The sequence below is a fragment of the Calliopsis andreniformis genome, unplaced genomic scaffold, assembly GCF_051401765.1.
Source record: "Calliopsis andreniformis isolate RMS-2024a unplaced genomic scaffold, iyCalAndr_principal scaffold0133, whole genome shotgun sequence".
In the NCBI taxonomy this organism is placed as follows: Eukaryota; Metazoa; Arthropoda; class Insecta; order Hymenoptera; family Andrenidae; genus Calliopsis; species Calliopsis andreniformis.
Window position 1 is genome coordinate 285488 of NW_027480542.1, and position 18153 is coordinate 303640.

At 35.0% G+C, this 18153-nt stretch overlaps 1 protein-coding gene across 7 annotated transcripts in view; it reads left to right on the forward strand.

Moving 5' to 3' along the window:
• LOC143187639 (SUN domain-containing ossification factor) overlaps positions 1-18153 on the forward strand; it is a 108291-nt gene that overhangs the window by 47434 nt on the left and 42704 nt on the right. For all 7 annotated transcript variants that reach the window (XR_013003244.1, XM_076391881.1, XM_076391883.1 and 4 more), the window contains 2 exons: positions 2697-3307; positions 10838-12771. Coding sequence is in view for 6 of the 7 variants with exons in the window: in XM_076391881.1 (XP_076247996.1) it covers positions 2697-3307; positions 10838-12771 (2545 nt within the window). In the remaining variant the exon portion in view is untranslated. The remainder of the gene's footprint in view (positions 1-2696; positions 3308-10837; positions 12772-18153) is intronic.

An 18153-nucleotide genomic window follows, 5' to 3' on the forward strand; every position in this document is an offset into this window, starting at 1 on the left:
TCTCACTCCATCTATTACTCTCTCACTCCATCTATTACCCTCTCACTCTATTTATTGCTATCTCTCTCTATCTATCACCATCTCTCTTTATATTTGTATCTTTCTAATACTTATTACTATATTACTACATATTATATTATCCTAACACCAACTAATATTTTTGTACCATATATTATAAGTTCAATTATATATTAACATAAAAACAGCATATATCGTCCGATTTCATTATGATTAGAATAAGACCGCCATTAGAAAGTAAGACATTACGCATGCGCTAACTCCGACTAGCGGGTATATAAGGAGCTGCGGAAGCAGCAGGAAACATACTTCGCTCTGGCATCAGGTTCCGAACAGACGAAGATCTTGAAGGTAGCTGATTTACTCGTCCAGTCAGATCGAGACTGCTCCTTTAGGGGTAGCGACCGTTCTAACAAATAGTAGTTGATGCTCCTTTAATATAGAGTTCATACTCGCCAGAAGCAGATGAATCGCCTGTCAACAAGCGCTAGAAGCCATTCCTAGTCGGGCACGTCTCTAAGACCGCTCCTGAAGAGTCTTTTCTCGAAGGTAGCGACTGATGTAGGAAAGACAACGAAGGGCTTACGGATGCTTAGGCAATTAAGGCAAAGATCATATGTTTCATGAAACCTTGAGACCGTTCTGAGGTTATAGCCACCTATAGCTTTGGCAGCGACCAGGGCATGCGAGACAAGATCTATTGCAGACACACACACACACACACAATACACTTCACTTTGTACAGAGGATCCTCTACCGCGAATAGTATAATTAGTTACATAACCTAACTCTCGTTCAACGACATATATATATCGTATTTTCATAACTCTCGCGTTATCGAGATAATTAATAGATAATTATAATCACGTTCAATGTAACCTCTAAATAGATAATCACATATAATATAACCTAATATCATCTTATGATTTTATTTAACCGGATTAGAATAGTTATCATTGTTCTATTAATGTTAGGATTAGAATAAGTATTATTGAATAAATTATTGTTAAGAAAGATATAAGCCTTGGAGAATTCTTGTGACCCGTATTCAATGTGTTTATTAGGGCGAGATAAGACAATAATATTCAGTTGAAAACTTACTACAGTAGCACTACCTTAAGGTTTACATTATAAGTACTAATAGGAAGTAATAGTGCGCACATATCTATCGCATAAGACTCATACTACAGACGGAACCGAAAGTCCAGTAAAAGTCAAACACTTTTGTTTTCTATACCTTTGTATAGAGAGCATTATCAACTTATACAGTATGTCCCACGAAATACTGGACAGTCGATTATTTCGTAACCTATTAAAGATACCAAAAAAGTTTTTATATGAAATTGAATGGCAAGAGGGGGCTGATTTATTGTCCGTAACAATTTTTTTTTATCATTATTGTTTACAGAGATATGAAAGTTAAGTTTGGTTTTTTAAATGGGATTATATATTTTTTGTTTGATTAATAGATAGTACGATTCAAGACGAATTCAGCAAACATTAATGTATACACCTTTTTTCAAATAGTTTTTAAGATATTACGAATAAAAGTTTACTGATTTTCGGTGGAAGATTTAGGCCTGCCGTTCCTAGCACAGTCTCTTCGTATCAGTTTCAAGAGGCACGTTTAACACGTTCGACGCGCGACAGGGTAGCTCTATCGAGTTGAGCCCGTTTCCCCGGAGAATTATTGACCCGGCGGTGCTGCCGCGCGCTAGCATACAATCGGACAAACCTTTTTCGACCATTTTTTTACCCCCGCACGCAACGTGTTAACCAGTAGCATCTTAAGTGTGGTCGAGAGTCGAGACTCCCTACTGTGCTTCCTGGTCTCGCTGATTTTCTTCCACCGAAAATCAGTAAACTTTTACGCGTAATATCTTAAAAACTATTTGAAAAACGGTGTATACATTAATGTTTGCTGAATTCGTCTTGAAACGTACTATCTACTGATCAAAAAAAATATATATAATCCCATTTAAAAAACCAAACTTAACTTTCATATCTCTGTACACAATAATGATAAAAAAAAATTGTTACGGCCAATAAATCAGCCCCCTCTTGCCATTCAATTTCATATAAAAACTTTTTTGGTATCTTTAATAGGTTACGAAATAATCGACTGTCCAGTATTTCGTGGGACATACTGTATGTCTAACAGTGTTAAACATACTGCAAAATATTAAACAATTATACAGTAAAACACATTTACAGGCCAGTCATAAACAGTACATCATAAGTGTATTGTAAAAAAGTTATAAAAACATGGAAAAAAAACAACATGTAAAAAATTTCTCGAGTAGAATTCGAATCCGTGACAAAAAGGACGACGGTACTGGCAAGCGGACACCTAACCGACTAGACCTCGCTCAGTTACGCTGTCCGAAGTCGCAACTTCGGGAGTTAATGGGGGTTGAAAACCCTAATGTTAAATATTTTGTAAATTATTATCCGCCTGCACCCAAAACCGGGTATGATTAGCTTTAGTTTTTTAAGCTTTATCCTTATACAATGGCTCATTAAAAAATAAGAGTTACACTCGGGGACCTTCCCTCGTTGGAGCAGTTTTCATTAGACAATAGTCTAACAACAAGTCAACTCTGATTTCACGTATCATTCTTTTCTATTCACAGTTTATCTTTAATATTTATTCATATTCGTATTATTGTTTTTTTCAGGATTTCTGAAAGTGAAGATGCAGCGGTACTTACTTTCGATACAACTGCAACAGAATTACAAGATTTAGTGGAACCACAATTTAATTTAGAGTTTACAACATCTAGATTTTTTACAAATACTTCATCGCCGCTAACGAAGAGTGCGAATGTTCTAGAAGAAACTATAAATGAACAACAGAAACTTTCACCCAGCACACAAATTCCATCACTGCCAAGTACTGATGAAATTACTGAAGAATACAACGAATCGAGGACTGATGAAGAAGAACCTTCATTATTGCAAAATGCAATAGAGGAAGAAACTTTAGATCTTGATGAAGTGGTCGTAGTAAGAGCAGAACAGAGTCCTATTATCACTGATGAATCAGAAACAAGTTTTCAAGAAAAAGCTATTACTGAAATGCCGAAAGTTGATGAAATGCTTATGACGACTTCTGAATTGGATGACACTGCAAATAAGGCACTATTAGTAGAACATACTGGAGACGAGGCCGCTGCAATTGTATTTAAAGATGAGACTATTCCAGTAAGATCTGCAGATTCTCATGAAGAAATTCCATCCTTTAATGAGTGGGCGCAGAAAAGGTTGGAAGAGGCTGAAAAGAAAAAAAGTAAGTACTTTATCTTGTACATGTGTAACTATATGAAGTACTTGTACATCTTTCCCTGTGACGCAATAACTGATATCAAATACTATTTTCTTTCGCATTAAATAATTTGTTGATTATAACGCTAGATTGTCTATATAGTTGTGATACTCAGCAGTTGACAGATTATGTTGTAATAGGTACTTTTCCAAGTACCATATCCTTGAAATAATAGCTTTTAGAACGAACTTTCTGAAATAATATTCAGAGTAATTAGATCTGTACGTGGTGGGAGAGTTAAATTCACCGCGAATTTTTAACACGTTTTATTGAAATATTCAGTAATGTATAGGGTGTTTCACCTAAGTAGGACCACCTAAACATCTGCCTTATGTTTTGTTGTATGGAAAAACTTCTTAAGACAAAGTTACACTGTTTGAAAGGACACATGTATTCACGAGAAAAATTTTTTCAAGGTCATTTGTTTACGTGATTTGATGGTCGTAGGTATCTTTTGAAATGAAATCCTATGTTGTTTCTCATACTTTGTAGAGTATGAAAAAAGAAATTCAATGAGCATATTAGATCTGAAAATTGAAATCTCTTAAAAAGTGACGTCGGACCATACTTTCGTATTCAAACGTAAACAATAGTTGTTATTAGAAGCAAACATATTATTACATTTCATTGCCAATTTCTAAGACTGTAAATGTCCAAACTGGTAGTAGGCGTTTGCTCAATTGAATTGTTTTTACTACTTTTTCGTATATTTTATTTAGTACGGTGTTAATTGAAGAACATGTAGCAGTAATTTTTTGCATCGTACCTTTTGTTGTAGTAGGTTTGTTAAGGAAAACAATATTTTTTGAATGAAATGTCATCGTAAAGTCAATGAAATGTAAAATTAAAAATATTTGTTTCAAAAAATAAAGCAGATATTTAGGTGATCTCATTTAGCTGTGATACTCACCCGTATATTCAGTAATATACACAATAATCGTTGTCACTACCTTACAGCACGATATGCTATCGCTTATCAATTTTACAAGTGAGAACTAACGTGCAGTAACTAGTGCTGCATAAGATTCCAAAAGTAATCTTGGTATTGTCTTGTCTTGTCTCGAATTTCAAGCCAATAACAAGACAAGACTACTATATACAACATACAAGTCAATACAAGATAAAGTCGTCAATAATCTTGGCTTAAATAATATTTTTTACAATAATTTAATTCTTTTCTTCATTTTAAGAAATATATAAAAATACGTATAAGAACATTTTTGTATCTAAATTAATTACAAATACTAAAAATGTTAAAAATTTTTTATGATTTGTTTAAAAACAATTATACTTATTTATATATAAGTTAATTTTCAATTATTAGATCTATGTTGTTTATGTACATAAACCCATTAATTATTTTAATTCTTAACTACGGAAAATTATTGACATTAATTATTCTACACTACAAAAATGAAACATAACAAATATAGTAAAAAATGTTATTAATAAATATATTACACTTACAAAACAGAAATTAAAAAATTTACAAGAAAAATAAAACCTGTATTTCTTAAATTTTGAATAAAATTTCAGTCAGGAGTTTGTCAGACTTCGTGTCAATAGTTAAGGATTGATACTAATTGATTCCAGTAGAGAAAAAAAATCTTGGCCCAATTGTCTTCATGTAAATTAACACAGGACATAAATACACGTTAGATATAAAATATCTCTAGTAATGCTTTTTCTTATTCGTGTCAAATTTAAGACCTCATATATTACTGTTTTTCATTTTAATTTCGTGACGTTCTGTTCTTTACATAGTAACGATACTGCTATTTACTCTCTCTCTTTTTTTTTTCTTTTTCTTTTTTTTTTTTTTTTTTATAACGAAAATACGTTTGATACGTGAACATAGTTGACTCTAGTACTAGCCATGCTGAACAAAAAATAGCAACACTGCGAGAGTCCGATTTTGCACGTGATAGAAAGAGTACGCAACATTGTGTCTCTATCTGTCCAGTGAAAAATCGAACTCTCGCAGTGTTGCTGTTTTTCATTCAGCATGGCTAGTACTAACTAGCCATCTCTACTCGCTTGTGACGTAGACAAGCCATTAGACGTGTTTCTTTTCTCGCTCTTGTTTTTTGCCATTTTCTTTTTATACTTTTACTACTACCCAACATAGATTATAGCATAAAAAATAAATTATAAATTAAGTAATTAATTTACTATGTTTTAGAATTAGCTTAACAAATTGTATCTTAAATTGGATATAATGTTAAGACAATACAAGATTTTTTCAATCAAAACCAAGACAATATATAAATTTTCAAAATTTTTCAGGAGCAAGACAGTATTCTTATAAATGTTGTCTTATCTTTTGACTTTCGTATAGCACCAACCGTAATCGCAGCGCGATAGATTTAAAACGGTAGATACGAAATTTGCGTAGTCTATAATGTCGAATCCGTGATAAGCTTGGATTTTAGGAATTCCTCGATTCGAAGAAAGCCGAAATAACCTGAAAAGCAAGATCAAAATCACCAATCGATTCAGTGTCCTTCAATATTCGAGAGATAAAACAATAGTATTACCTTGTTTGATTAGCTTAACATGTTGAGTGCCGGTTTTGCATTTTTATGGGATTTTCAGCTATTGCTTGATCACAATTGCCATGGGCAAGGACAAAATGTATACTGTTCCGAAAGTAGGATTTAATGGGATATAAATTAAATATTTACTTTTTCTATTTTCAGTATTTATTCAAATTCGGTATATTTTTCATAAATTAAACCAAAGTATAATACCAACATATATATTGAAGTACTAACTATAAGTTTATTGTTCATATCAACTAATTCATACATGTCGATCTTTTATCGTCTATAGATTTCAATAGTAATAATAATGATATTTGGAAATTCTCAATTATTCAGTTGGTGATTTACGTGCATATGTACCTATCTACAGGGTGTCCCAACAAACACTGTACAGTACGTTATTTCCTAAAGTATTAGAGATAAAAAAAATTGTTTATATAGGATTGCATGGTTCGAAGGGGTCAATTTATTAGCGAAGGCGAATTTTTTGTAACATTATTATTACATGAGATATGATGGTCAAATTTAGTTTTTTAAATGGAACTATATATTTTTTTACAGTGTTACGTCCCGGGTGCGCTACCGGGGATAGTACAGTATTTATGAGGTTTAGGCTTCGATTGCCTTCCTCGGGATCGTTCGGAAATTCAGGATTGGGTTCACTTAACTTCTCATGTATGCATGTACAATTAGTTTATTTAGAGTTCTCGTTTCGGAGACTGAAACGTTATTATAAGTTGCATATAAATTACAATGTCTTATTACCTTAATTTTGGAGATACGAAATCGGGAGGAACCAATGGCTCGGCTTCTAGGAGACTTACAAGTTTCGCTTCCCGGTTTATCGTCGCGTTACACTACACAGATTATAAACTGTGACCTCCGGGCGTATTCCTTACTTGAGTTTAGTGGACGGAAAAAGCAAGAGTCGAAAGTTCCGACAGGTTTTAAAGGGTTGATTGGAATTTGTTCAAATGGAGGGGGCCGAAAGACCTGTCGCAATTGATGCTTACCTCGGCGAAATCTACAGCGCGTGATCTGTAGTCGCGAGGTTACCATCTATCATTTTTATTAATTTTGGACTACGATATTCCTCAAGTAATGTATACTAACGAGGTCGCAGTTTCTAATCTTCTCGCTGTCTATTTCCTATCTTATTCTAACGCGAATTATACTAGGTCAGTCGCCGGCTCACATTTGACACCTTCCCGGGTTATTGCACTGCTGAGGTTGTCAAAATACCAGGTTACCGGGGCATTCGACTTCAGCGCATTTTGTTTCGAAATGATTTACCCGGAATGTAACAACAGATCAGTTGATAGCGTGTTTCAAGACGAATCCAGCGATATCTAATTTATATACTTTTATTAATTAATTTTTGAGGCATTGCGCTTACATTTAGTGATTTTCGTCGAAAGAAAACGTAATATCGGTGTCAAGGGGTAATGCCTAACACGCGCCATCGGAAGAGAACAATAGACCGCCCGCAGTACCTGCTGGTCAGAAAAGTTCTCTTCCGACGAAAATCACTAAACTTGTAAGCACAATATCTCAAAAATTAATTAAAAAATGTACATAAATTAGACATCGCTGGATTCGTCTTGAAACACACTATCAACTGATCTGTAAAAAAATATATAGATTTAAAAAACCATTTAAAAAACCAAACTTGACCATCTTATCTCATGTAATAATAATGTTACAAAAATTTCGCCTTCGCTAATAAATTGGCCCCTTTGTACCATACAATCCTATATGAACAATTTTTTTTTATCTCTAATACTTTAGGAATTAACGCACTGTACGGTGTTTGCTGGGACATCCTGTATATCACTCATTTTTATTAACAGTTAGATAGTTTATCCAGAGGTCTGAAGAGGGTATATGGACTCCTAGTTGATTCTAAATGTTTAGTAGTAAAAAAAAATATTAACTTTATTTAAGGTTTAGATCGGACGATATTTTTGTATTCATCTTTCACGAGAAAAGTATACTGCTTAATTTGAAAAATGTATACTAAATTTAAATGTATAAATACCAGAATGAAAAACAACAAAGAAATATTAAATTTATACTTGAAAGCTGCTTTAAAGAGTACTGTTTCCTAGACAAGTTTTCGTTCATTTATATATTTTTCAACTTGCCGTAATTATCCTTAAGTATTAATATAATCGTAGTAAAGTAATTATTATATGATTATACATATGTATATACGTACATGTCAATAGAGAGCAAGTGAAGATGAATGAAATCGGAACATATTTCTTCAACTTAAATTGCGGATAGGGTACGTAAGAGGTATTGTGGAAAAAAATACATCTATTCCGTCTTCTGCCATACAGGTCATGCCGCACTAAATTTATGGCTTGAATCTGTCACGCGTGTCTTGCCCCTCATCCCTACCAAGGGGCAAAAGAAAAGCGGGCTGAATAGTACCCAGCTCTCGATACAGTAGCGCCTTGTCCCCAGAGTAGTTTACTTGTATCGAGGCAATACTATATTAGCATTTATTAGAAAGTAAATATGATTGAAATTATATAATATTTGCTAGCATTTTAATCAGAAAAATCCTTTCAGTTTGTGAAACTTTTATTAATGAAAAATTGGAAATAATGAAGTTTTATTAATACATTAGTATTGTCTCAATTATACGGAATCCAGATAGGTTAGCACTGGTAAGTTGAGACCAGAATCCCATTCATTTCAAGGGGTTCTCCTGATAGGAATGATGATGGACCCAGTACCATTTATGCGTAGCTCTAGAGGCCCGCTATTGCGAGAATACTGTAATCGGCCATGAATTACGGTAATATTTTGATATCGATACGTGGAAAGTTTTCCTCGAGCATCGAAAACTATCAGATTTTCCAAGACCTACTGTAGGCGGTGGCAGCATTATAATTTGTGTAAGCATGGTAGTCGTAGAAAAACTTATATAAAATTTATTAAAGTGAAAATAAATATTTGCAAATATAAGAATCTTATTAACAAACAAATAAACACTCATACCATGAGAATTATTAGAAATGATCTTATATTTTGCCAGAAGTATGCTTTCGTTCATACTTCGCAGCCAGTAAAAACACTTTTCGCTATTTAGAAAATTCGAATCCTGGACTGGCCAATAACATTATCGAAACTGGGAAAATCTTGCAAAAAGTGTTTGTTAATGATCGACATTTTGAATAAACGGTGAGCTAAAGAACATATTGGGTATAAATAGCAACAGTTACGAAGAATTAAGTAAACCCCTTACGAGACAAATGATTGTTTTTATAAAAATGAAGAAGGTTTAACTAGATATTAAAATTTAACTTCCTAGCGACTGAAGTCACGAAAAGAAAACTGTAAAAAGACGGGAGTGTTAGTTACTGTATGCTGATCAGTTACTGTGCTTCCCCCCATTTTCGCACTTGACAAGATCTAACACTATTGAATTCAAAATACAGTAGTACTCTATTTATCCGACGTGATCGGGGGACAAGGCTGTTTCAATAACTGGATCTGTCGGATAATACGAGTCCACGGATTTTCCCCTACTTCGCTGTTTATTCGTTCGTATGATTGGAGTTAAGTTTCATATAACTGGATTTTGCCGAATTACATATTCTCTAAACAGAGTACTGTGATGATATTGCTTTGAATAAACGAAATTCAGATAAATGGAGTTCTACTGTATTCGATTTTATTAAAATAACAAATATTTTTATTTGAATAATGCTACACCTCGTTATGTGTGAAAATATGATTGCGGGGGACAATAATTGGTATTCTTACTCTAGACGGCTCAAAGTAAATAATACATGAGTCCATATTTCGTACTGTAACAAACCGGAGACAATTTCGCTGATAATTTTAATGGCATTAAATTTGAAAAACTAGGGATATCGACAAATCTCATTAATACTTCTACTTCGTTGAGGGAAATCACTGGGTCCAGAGGAAGGAGGCAACCTCTGAACATAAATACGACGTTGTCAGTATTCAAAGCAGCTTTTAAAAGTTCGAGATTCTAATGATCAACAGTCTCACTGATTCTAAACCGCGCCGAGGCAGCTTTAACCAGCTCCTTGAGCACCACTTCGAGGCAGCTTTAAACAGCTCCTTGGATCCTCCACATCGAGGCAGCTTTAAACAGCTCCTTGGATCCTCCACATCGAGGCAGCTTTAACTAGTTCTTTGATTACCGACCAAAACAGCTTTAACCAGCTCCTTGGCCTATTCTTGATCCCTATCGACCATGATCGATCACTGCCATCTGCTCCAATCACAACTCATAAGTGACCTCAAATTGAAAAGTATTCGGTCAATAAATAAGCACTGCTAACTACCATTTCAGTTTAGTGAAATACCTAATCATACTATTGTTCCTTAAAATGACTGAATTAATTATAAGTGATAAGTAATCACGCATTGTTTAGATTTGGATATTAATCGTATAGAACCTAATTTCAATAAATTTTGTTACATACTAATTTAAGAGAAATCCTAGTCTATGAAATTCATTTCTTAACCGCACGCCACATGAATTCTACTCCCTGTTTACAGGTAATCTACTCTATCTATGAACATTTTATGTACAACAAGCCGGTTTGTTATAGTACGTTGTTACATGTGCAATAACACAAGATACGAAGATAGTCGCTGAGAGGTTGAACAAATCTAGGACATTCTCCCGTTATGTGTCAATATCGTTTTGTCCTACTGATCTTCTTTAATATTTCCACTTTTGTAGGTATAATTATATTAAATGTTAACATCAAAACCTAATTTCTTAAAACTCTTCCACGAAGGCAGTTTCATATGTGTGTATAATGAACTATATTTGTGTCACCTATTAAATTAAAATTGAGATATTAATATGGTGTGTTCCTTTTTTGCTTTGGTGTGTATGTAGTCCGTTTTCGAGTATTAACTGATTTATTAACTGGATTAATTATTTTTTTTCTAGCGCATTTGAATACATCTGTTCAAAATTCTGGTATACCAACGCGAGGAGTTAGTGGAATGAAAGTTCGTTCTAAGAATTACGCTTCTCCAGATTGTGGAGCCAAAATTGTAGCAGCGAATCCAGAAGCTCGAAGTGCTCGAAGTGTTTTAGTATCTACAAGAGATGAATACATGTTGAACACATGCACATCACGTATATGGTTTGTAGTAGAACTTTGTGAGGCCATACAGGCCAAAAAAATTGAATTGGCCAACTTTGAACTCTTCAGTTCATCACCAAAAGACTTTTCAGTTTCTATTAGCGATCGATTTCCTACAAGAGACTGGAGTCTAGTTGGACAATTTACTGCAAAAGATGTGAAAGATACGCAAAGTTTTATTTTACAACCACAACTTTTTGGAAAATTCATAAAAGTAGAACTGCATACTTATTATGGATCTGAACATTTTTGTCCTATTTCTTTATTTTCTGCTTACGGCACCAGTGAATTTGAAGTTCTAGAGACAGAAACAGAAAGCCAAGTCTTAAGAAATACTAATGTAAATGTAGATGATAATGAAGATGGTGACGAGGAAGAGGTGTTAAATATTGGAACTGGGGAACCACCAAGGAATTTGTTTGGTAGTGCTAGGGACGCTGTGTTGAGTATTGTGAAAAAAGCAGCTGAAGTATTGGTAAAATCTAGCGATTTAACTGGTAACAATATCACAAAAATACAACAAAGTATAGATAGTGGTAATATACTTGAAGACTCTTTCGTTAGCTGTACTACACCAAGATACACAATTCTTTGTGATAATTGTTCAGATCAAAAATTTGCAAAAATCTTTCAGTTAGTTAGCTGCAGAGAACATCAATTAAATAAGTTATTAAAGATTCCGTTTGTAAAGAGAACATTACTTCAAAATGGATTCTGTAGAAGTTATGGTGTAAGAATTGAGACTTCTGCCAAAAAAGATAGAGAACAAGAATTGGAGAAAACCAAAGGTACAATAAGAAGATATAAACAAAATGGAGAAAAAGTTAATTCTATGAAGAATTTTCAGTTGACATTCCTTACATCTATATTTAAGCCTGAATATATAGCAGCACTCTGTAATGTATTAGCTATAAAAGAACGCAAAATGGTGATGAATACTAGTTATGAAGTGCCATCTAACAATTTCAAAGATATTGATAAAGAAGACAAGTTGCCCGAGAAAAGCGAAGATAATAGTAATGACGCAGTTGATTCGTTTCAACACCTTCAACACAATACTTCTCGAGAGATTCAACGAAGTAATCAAGACCTCCTTAACGAAAAGGCTGAGAATCTCATCGATGAATCTGTTGAATCTTTTACAAATACTGAAAGTATTGCTTTACAAATCAAACCTACCAAAACACTTGAAGGGAATGAAATAAAAAATGATGTCTCAACTCCTATTTTGGAATCTAGTAAAGACAGTAACGAAGAAACAGTACATACTGATACAATAACAACTGCTCCTATATTTGTAAATGTCGATCAACCTCCAGTTTTAAGTGACCCTGAAGACATACCGATCACCTCTGATGCTTCTATTGAAAATTCACATGAAACGACTGGTTCCATTCCGGTAGTTACTATTGACAATAATGAATCTTCACATAATACTATAGCATTTAGTGTAGATTCTCTTGAACTTCCTGATACACAAGTTAAAATAGAAAAAATGGAACGACCAGATCCAGAAGGAAGACATAAACAAGCAGATAGTTTAGATCAAGAAATAAAATTATCCTCTCAGGATTCTTTAGCGTTCGACTCGTTATTATCTGATTTAAAGGATTTGGAGGGGGAAGCTATCCATGCACAAAATGGGCCTGCTGCAAATCCTTCGCAAACGCATTCGACATCAAATACAATGCCACAAAAAGAGTCCGTTTTCTTAAGATTATCTAACAGAATTAAGGTAAGTGTTCATTCTAAAAATTTAGTTTTGCCATTTCAGCATAAATATAAGAACATGGAGTACAGAGTGCACAAGGTGTCTCACTTCAGTTGGACATTTAAATTATTTTCATTGCTTTTTGAACATAATAAAAAGCTATTAAAAGGAGTTAATATGATTTCAGGACATGTATCTGGTGATAATAAAAAGTATCCCTTCAAGGTCAGTTTGAATGCCATTTTAAGGTCATCATCATTTTTTTTTTGCATATTACCGTCTTTTTCTAATGCAACGTTGTAGTCGACATCAAAACGAGTTTAATACAGCCTTAAAATCTGTTGTTCATAATGAAATTCGTGCATGTTGCACAATGAGTTATGAAAATTCTATACAAAATGTCATTCAGTCGTTTATTATTAGTTTAATAAAATAAACTAATTTATTATTCTTAGTTTGTTGTTTTTTCATCGTTGCAATTCAAATTAATTTTCTTTATTTTATTGAATTCGTTTTAATGTCAACTACAACGTTGCATTATAGAAGAGTGATTGTAAAATGACCTTAGATGGATATTTTTATCATCGCAAGGTGCATGTTCAGAAACCACATAAATACTCAATAATTTATTTAGAGGATAAAATGAACAGTTTACTTTAAAGAAACTGTTTAAAGTGTCCTGGCCAATACGAGCACTTCAAATATCTTTCTTCTGGGGAATTATATTTAAAAGTTTCAAAGATGTACATCTTATATTTGTTACGAGCCGAGGCCTAGATAGTCTGACCGAGGGTCAGGGTTTTTGGAATATTGTTATTGTTTCGTGCACGAACCAACGGGTAACTTTGCACTCGTTGGGACCCACCTCACGGATGTGGACGAACCAGTGCGCAATGGCCAACACCGGGAGCCACCTTAGGGTTTAGGTAGGTTTTCGTGGACGAACCGACACTCAACTTGGCGAGTATCGGGAGCCACTAGGATGGAATAAAGACTGTGGACGAACCAGCGAGTAACTTTGCACTCGCCAGGAGCCACTTGTAGGTTAGGAAAGGGACCTTCGCAAGGATTGCGAAGATGTTAGTATAGCCTCGTAACTTTCAAATTTATAATATATCTCGAGCGGTAAAGATATAATATTTGTGGGATCATTACGCGTTCGCTTCTTATTGGATTTAGGAAAGGTTTTGATTGAACTAAGTCCAATTTAACAAACCTTATAAAAATGTATATTATTACACGTTTAAGTTAGACTCGAAGGAATACAATTGTCGATGAGTTTACGTGTTGCGGAACTAAGTCCTCTCTCTCTAGATTACACACAGAGGTATGCGGGGGACGCGTCGTTAAGACTACGTTACAGTGAATTTACTTTACGTACTGTACTCTATGATTCTGCTCGAAGGAGAACTAATGCTTGATCTTGCTTCCAGTCTAAGCCGCGTACTAAACTCGAACTCGATTGGAAATGAGCCCCCTAGACCGAATTTCTTGGCCTTTTTATAGTTAAAAATCTATGGGAAAAATGGTGGGGACTCAGCTGCATCGCAGAGTTTCCCAGAAAAGTTAAATGATATTAGTTTCAAAGAATTCTATTAATTGGGTGCAATGGAAGTGCCTATCGGCCCTTACATGGTGACTTTCAGGCAAAGTCAAAGGTCAACGGAAGGAGCTTTGAATTGAGCCCTTTCATAGTTACTTTACGTAACTCGTCTGGACTCGTAACATAGGAAACATTTTAAGTAAAAATCATATTGCCGGTAACTTCAGAGTACTGTACCGAATCAATATTTTTAGATGAGTCCATATATTTTTTGCTAGTACAACATATTGTACTAGATTTCAAGACAAATGCATTAGTAAATAGAAATTTCGTTTCAAAACTATTTCAATTTCGTGATTCGGTAGTGATTCACGTTTCGCACACTATAGGAATGCCACTGTGTTCTGTCGTAAAATAGTACCGCGATAGAATCGAAGAAATTAAGTCCATGGAGTTATAACCATCAAGTCCTTTGCATGTTACGATTTTAACAGAAAAAGGCGGGGAAAACTTATTTTGATTTAACAAGTTTATCTCTTTCACAACAAGTACTGTATTATTGTAACTAACAATACGTAATAGTTACTTATTTGATGGTAGTTAGAAGCAAAAGATTGAAGATTGAAGAAAGAGAATTAAAAATTTTCGGATATTGTGTAAATGAAACATATGGATATGTTTGTTTCGAGTTTCGGCTACTTCCTGGGATAACTGTCCGTTTGCTAGCAGTGCATTTTATATTACTAATCGTCCGTGTATTAAGATTTTGTGGATTGTGAGTGTCGTTGGATGCCACGAACATGATTTAACATATGATTTTGCCGTTTCTTTTGAGGAGACTTCGAATTTCTTAATGTCAATTTCGATACCTCTCGAGGTCGTTTGCAGTATAGCTTAGAACCGTTTTATATTAAAAATAAATTTTAAAAATGCAGGAGGAGAGAAACATTTTTAAAGATTGGAGTTTCGCTAAAACAATGTTATAACACGAACAATGCTATACCTTATTAAGACAAGGTCTCACTGCAGTTTTGCGTGAAGAATCGTTCCCGCTGATGTAATGCGCGGCTGCGTACAGTTTTCGGGCCCACTTGAAAGAGTCGAAACACTGGTGAAATGGAATCCAAATTTACGTGTATCCGCGCACAGAGAAGATCGTGTGTGCACTATATCAAGAATAATCTACCATCCCGCGAACAGACAAATGCAAATGTACATAGTCATTTTGTTGCTTTTAGTCCAAAGATATTGATTATTTTTACATATTACTTGAATTTGTACTTATTGTTTCGTACTACTAATACTACTACAAGCAACCGCATGATATTTATTGTCAATAAACAGCAATAATTATATCAACCACATGCATAATTGCAGTGCAATGTATGAACATATCTGCCTCTACAGTTCATACGATAATTATCTAGTGAGAGCGGGAATTTTCCAATTTGGAAAGCTTTTCAAAACTCGGCTTTTATGGATACTGTTACGAGTAGAGCTCGTCCCGCTCGTTACCTACAGTTTTGTTACGGGATGATTGAGACACCCGAGATGTTTCATAAATTAACATATCCACGCTCTATATAAGTGACTAATCGAGCAACTACTCTGTTTTATTAATTGCTAATAATAAGATTATGCGGATTAGTAGTGTGATTGCGATAGCAGAGTGGTTTCTAGATAAAGGAAAAGCTCGGACACGATAGACGAGTATGTCTGCACTTGGAAAAATAAATTAATGCACTGAATATATTGTATATGTAAATGACAAAAATAACAAAAATATATATTCTCAAAATTTAGTAAATCTTGAAATCAATTTAATAGATCAAAAGGAAATATAAAGAAAACGCAGTATTAGAAAGATGAGTAAAAAGAAAGACAAACACCATATCGAATACGAAAAAAAAAAAAGAAAATATATATAATAACACATTTGGTTTCGTGTGCTTCTATACCCTATTGTGTCTACAAGGACACTTGGGAAGATCCAAAATGCTTTGCGATATTTATGCCCTTCCAGCCACGCGAGCGCAAAAGCTGAACACATGTTCGCCAAATTGGACACATGAAAATAACAAAATTAGCTAGAAATACAAAATCAAATTCAGTAATATGTAGAACTTAAGCAAGTGAAAAAACCAATATAAGGAAAGATATACAGGGTGTCCTAAATTAAGTGTGGGAGCCGGAAATGGGAGATTCCTGGGCTGATGCTAAACAACATTTTCCTTTGCAAAAATGTCCTCCGAAGCTTTGTTAACGAGTTGTTAACGAAAAACCCCGACCAATCAGAGAGCGCGAATAGCGAGCGCTCGGCCGACCAGCGACAGGTCACAAGCTACGCGGAGCGTTTGCTATTCACCGTGCTCGAGGCTTGTATAAGAAACTCAAAATGTTTACGTCAATGCTCAATTTCTCCTAAACTATTGGATGAAAAATTATGAAAAGAATCAGGACCACGTTAACTATTGAGACACATATTATAGAATTTTTTCAGATTTTTAAATTAATTATCTAAGTCGTAAAAAATAAAAAACGAGGAGAAAGAATTTAAAAATGCCGATTTAGTAAAATAGTGCCATAGTAAAAAAAATAAAAAGCAATGTTTTCGTAGTTCCTACGGATTGTACGTTATTTTACTGTGTATTAAAACATTGAAAACTGTACAAGAATACTTATTTCATAATGAATGAACAAAAATTGGACGTATTAATTGCTGTAATCGGTAAAAAGTACGGAAACATTGATTTTAATTTTTTTAATTATGACGGACCAGAGCACAAAATGTTTAAATAGATTGGGATTAATAATATGACTTTAGTAATATGAGTAATTACTATCGGTAAAACTCACCCATTCGGAGAGGAATTCACCTGCTGCCTGAACACTTGCTTCATTGGGTCACTGTGCCGATCCCGATCATTGGGGGATGATGCCCAGGTAGCGTTGATCGCAGGTATACAATACAGATGCAGGTATACAGAACCCTCCCAGTAGCCGACTAGCTCCGCCGTTGTGCACTTAATATCTTCCTCATACGCTGTTCGTAATCCCAACAGTACTGCAGGCAATGCTTCTAACCATTGCTCTCCTTGATGGCACATTATTGCTGCTTTTAACTGTCGGTGCAACCTTTCTACCAGTCCGTTCGCTGCCGGGTGAAAGCTGTTGTATGGGAGTGTGTCATTCCTGTGAAATGGGCCAGGCTTTTGAATATGTGGGACTCAAACTGTCGCCCTTGATCTGTTGTTATTACTACCGGAACCTCGAATCGCGTGATCCATGACTCGACGAAAGCGCCTGCAATTGTCTCTGCCGTAATGTCCTTCAGGGGTATTACTTCTGGCCACCTAGTGTACCGGTCGACGCATGTAAGGCAATACCTATACTCTTTACATGGCGGCAATGGTCCGATCAGGTATATGTGAACATGGTCGAATCTTCCGTTGGGTACTTCGTACCTTCCTATTGGTGCCGATACGTACCGGCTCACCTTGGCCTTTTGGCAGGCGATACAGCATCGCGTCCACTTCGCTACGTCGCTTCTTATCGGCGGTCAAACGAAACGCTCTGTCATGATCCTCTGCATCGCCCGAATTCCCGGATGAGTTAGCCCATGTAACGCGTCGAACACCCTATGCCTGCAACTTTTTGGTACCACGGGTTTAGCCGTACCCTTAGATACGTCGCAATATATGTCTCTCCCAGCTGACGAGTGACGGATTTTACACAACTCGAGGCCAGTATCTGATTGTAAAAGTGTACGAAGTTCCTCATCTTCGTCCTGCGCTTGGGCCAATTCGTCGTAGCTCACGGTTTTTACCCCTTCCAAGCGCGAAAGCATGTCTGCTACTACATTA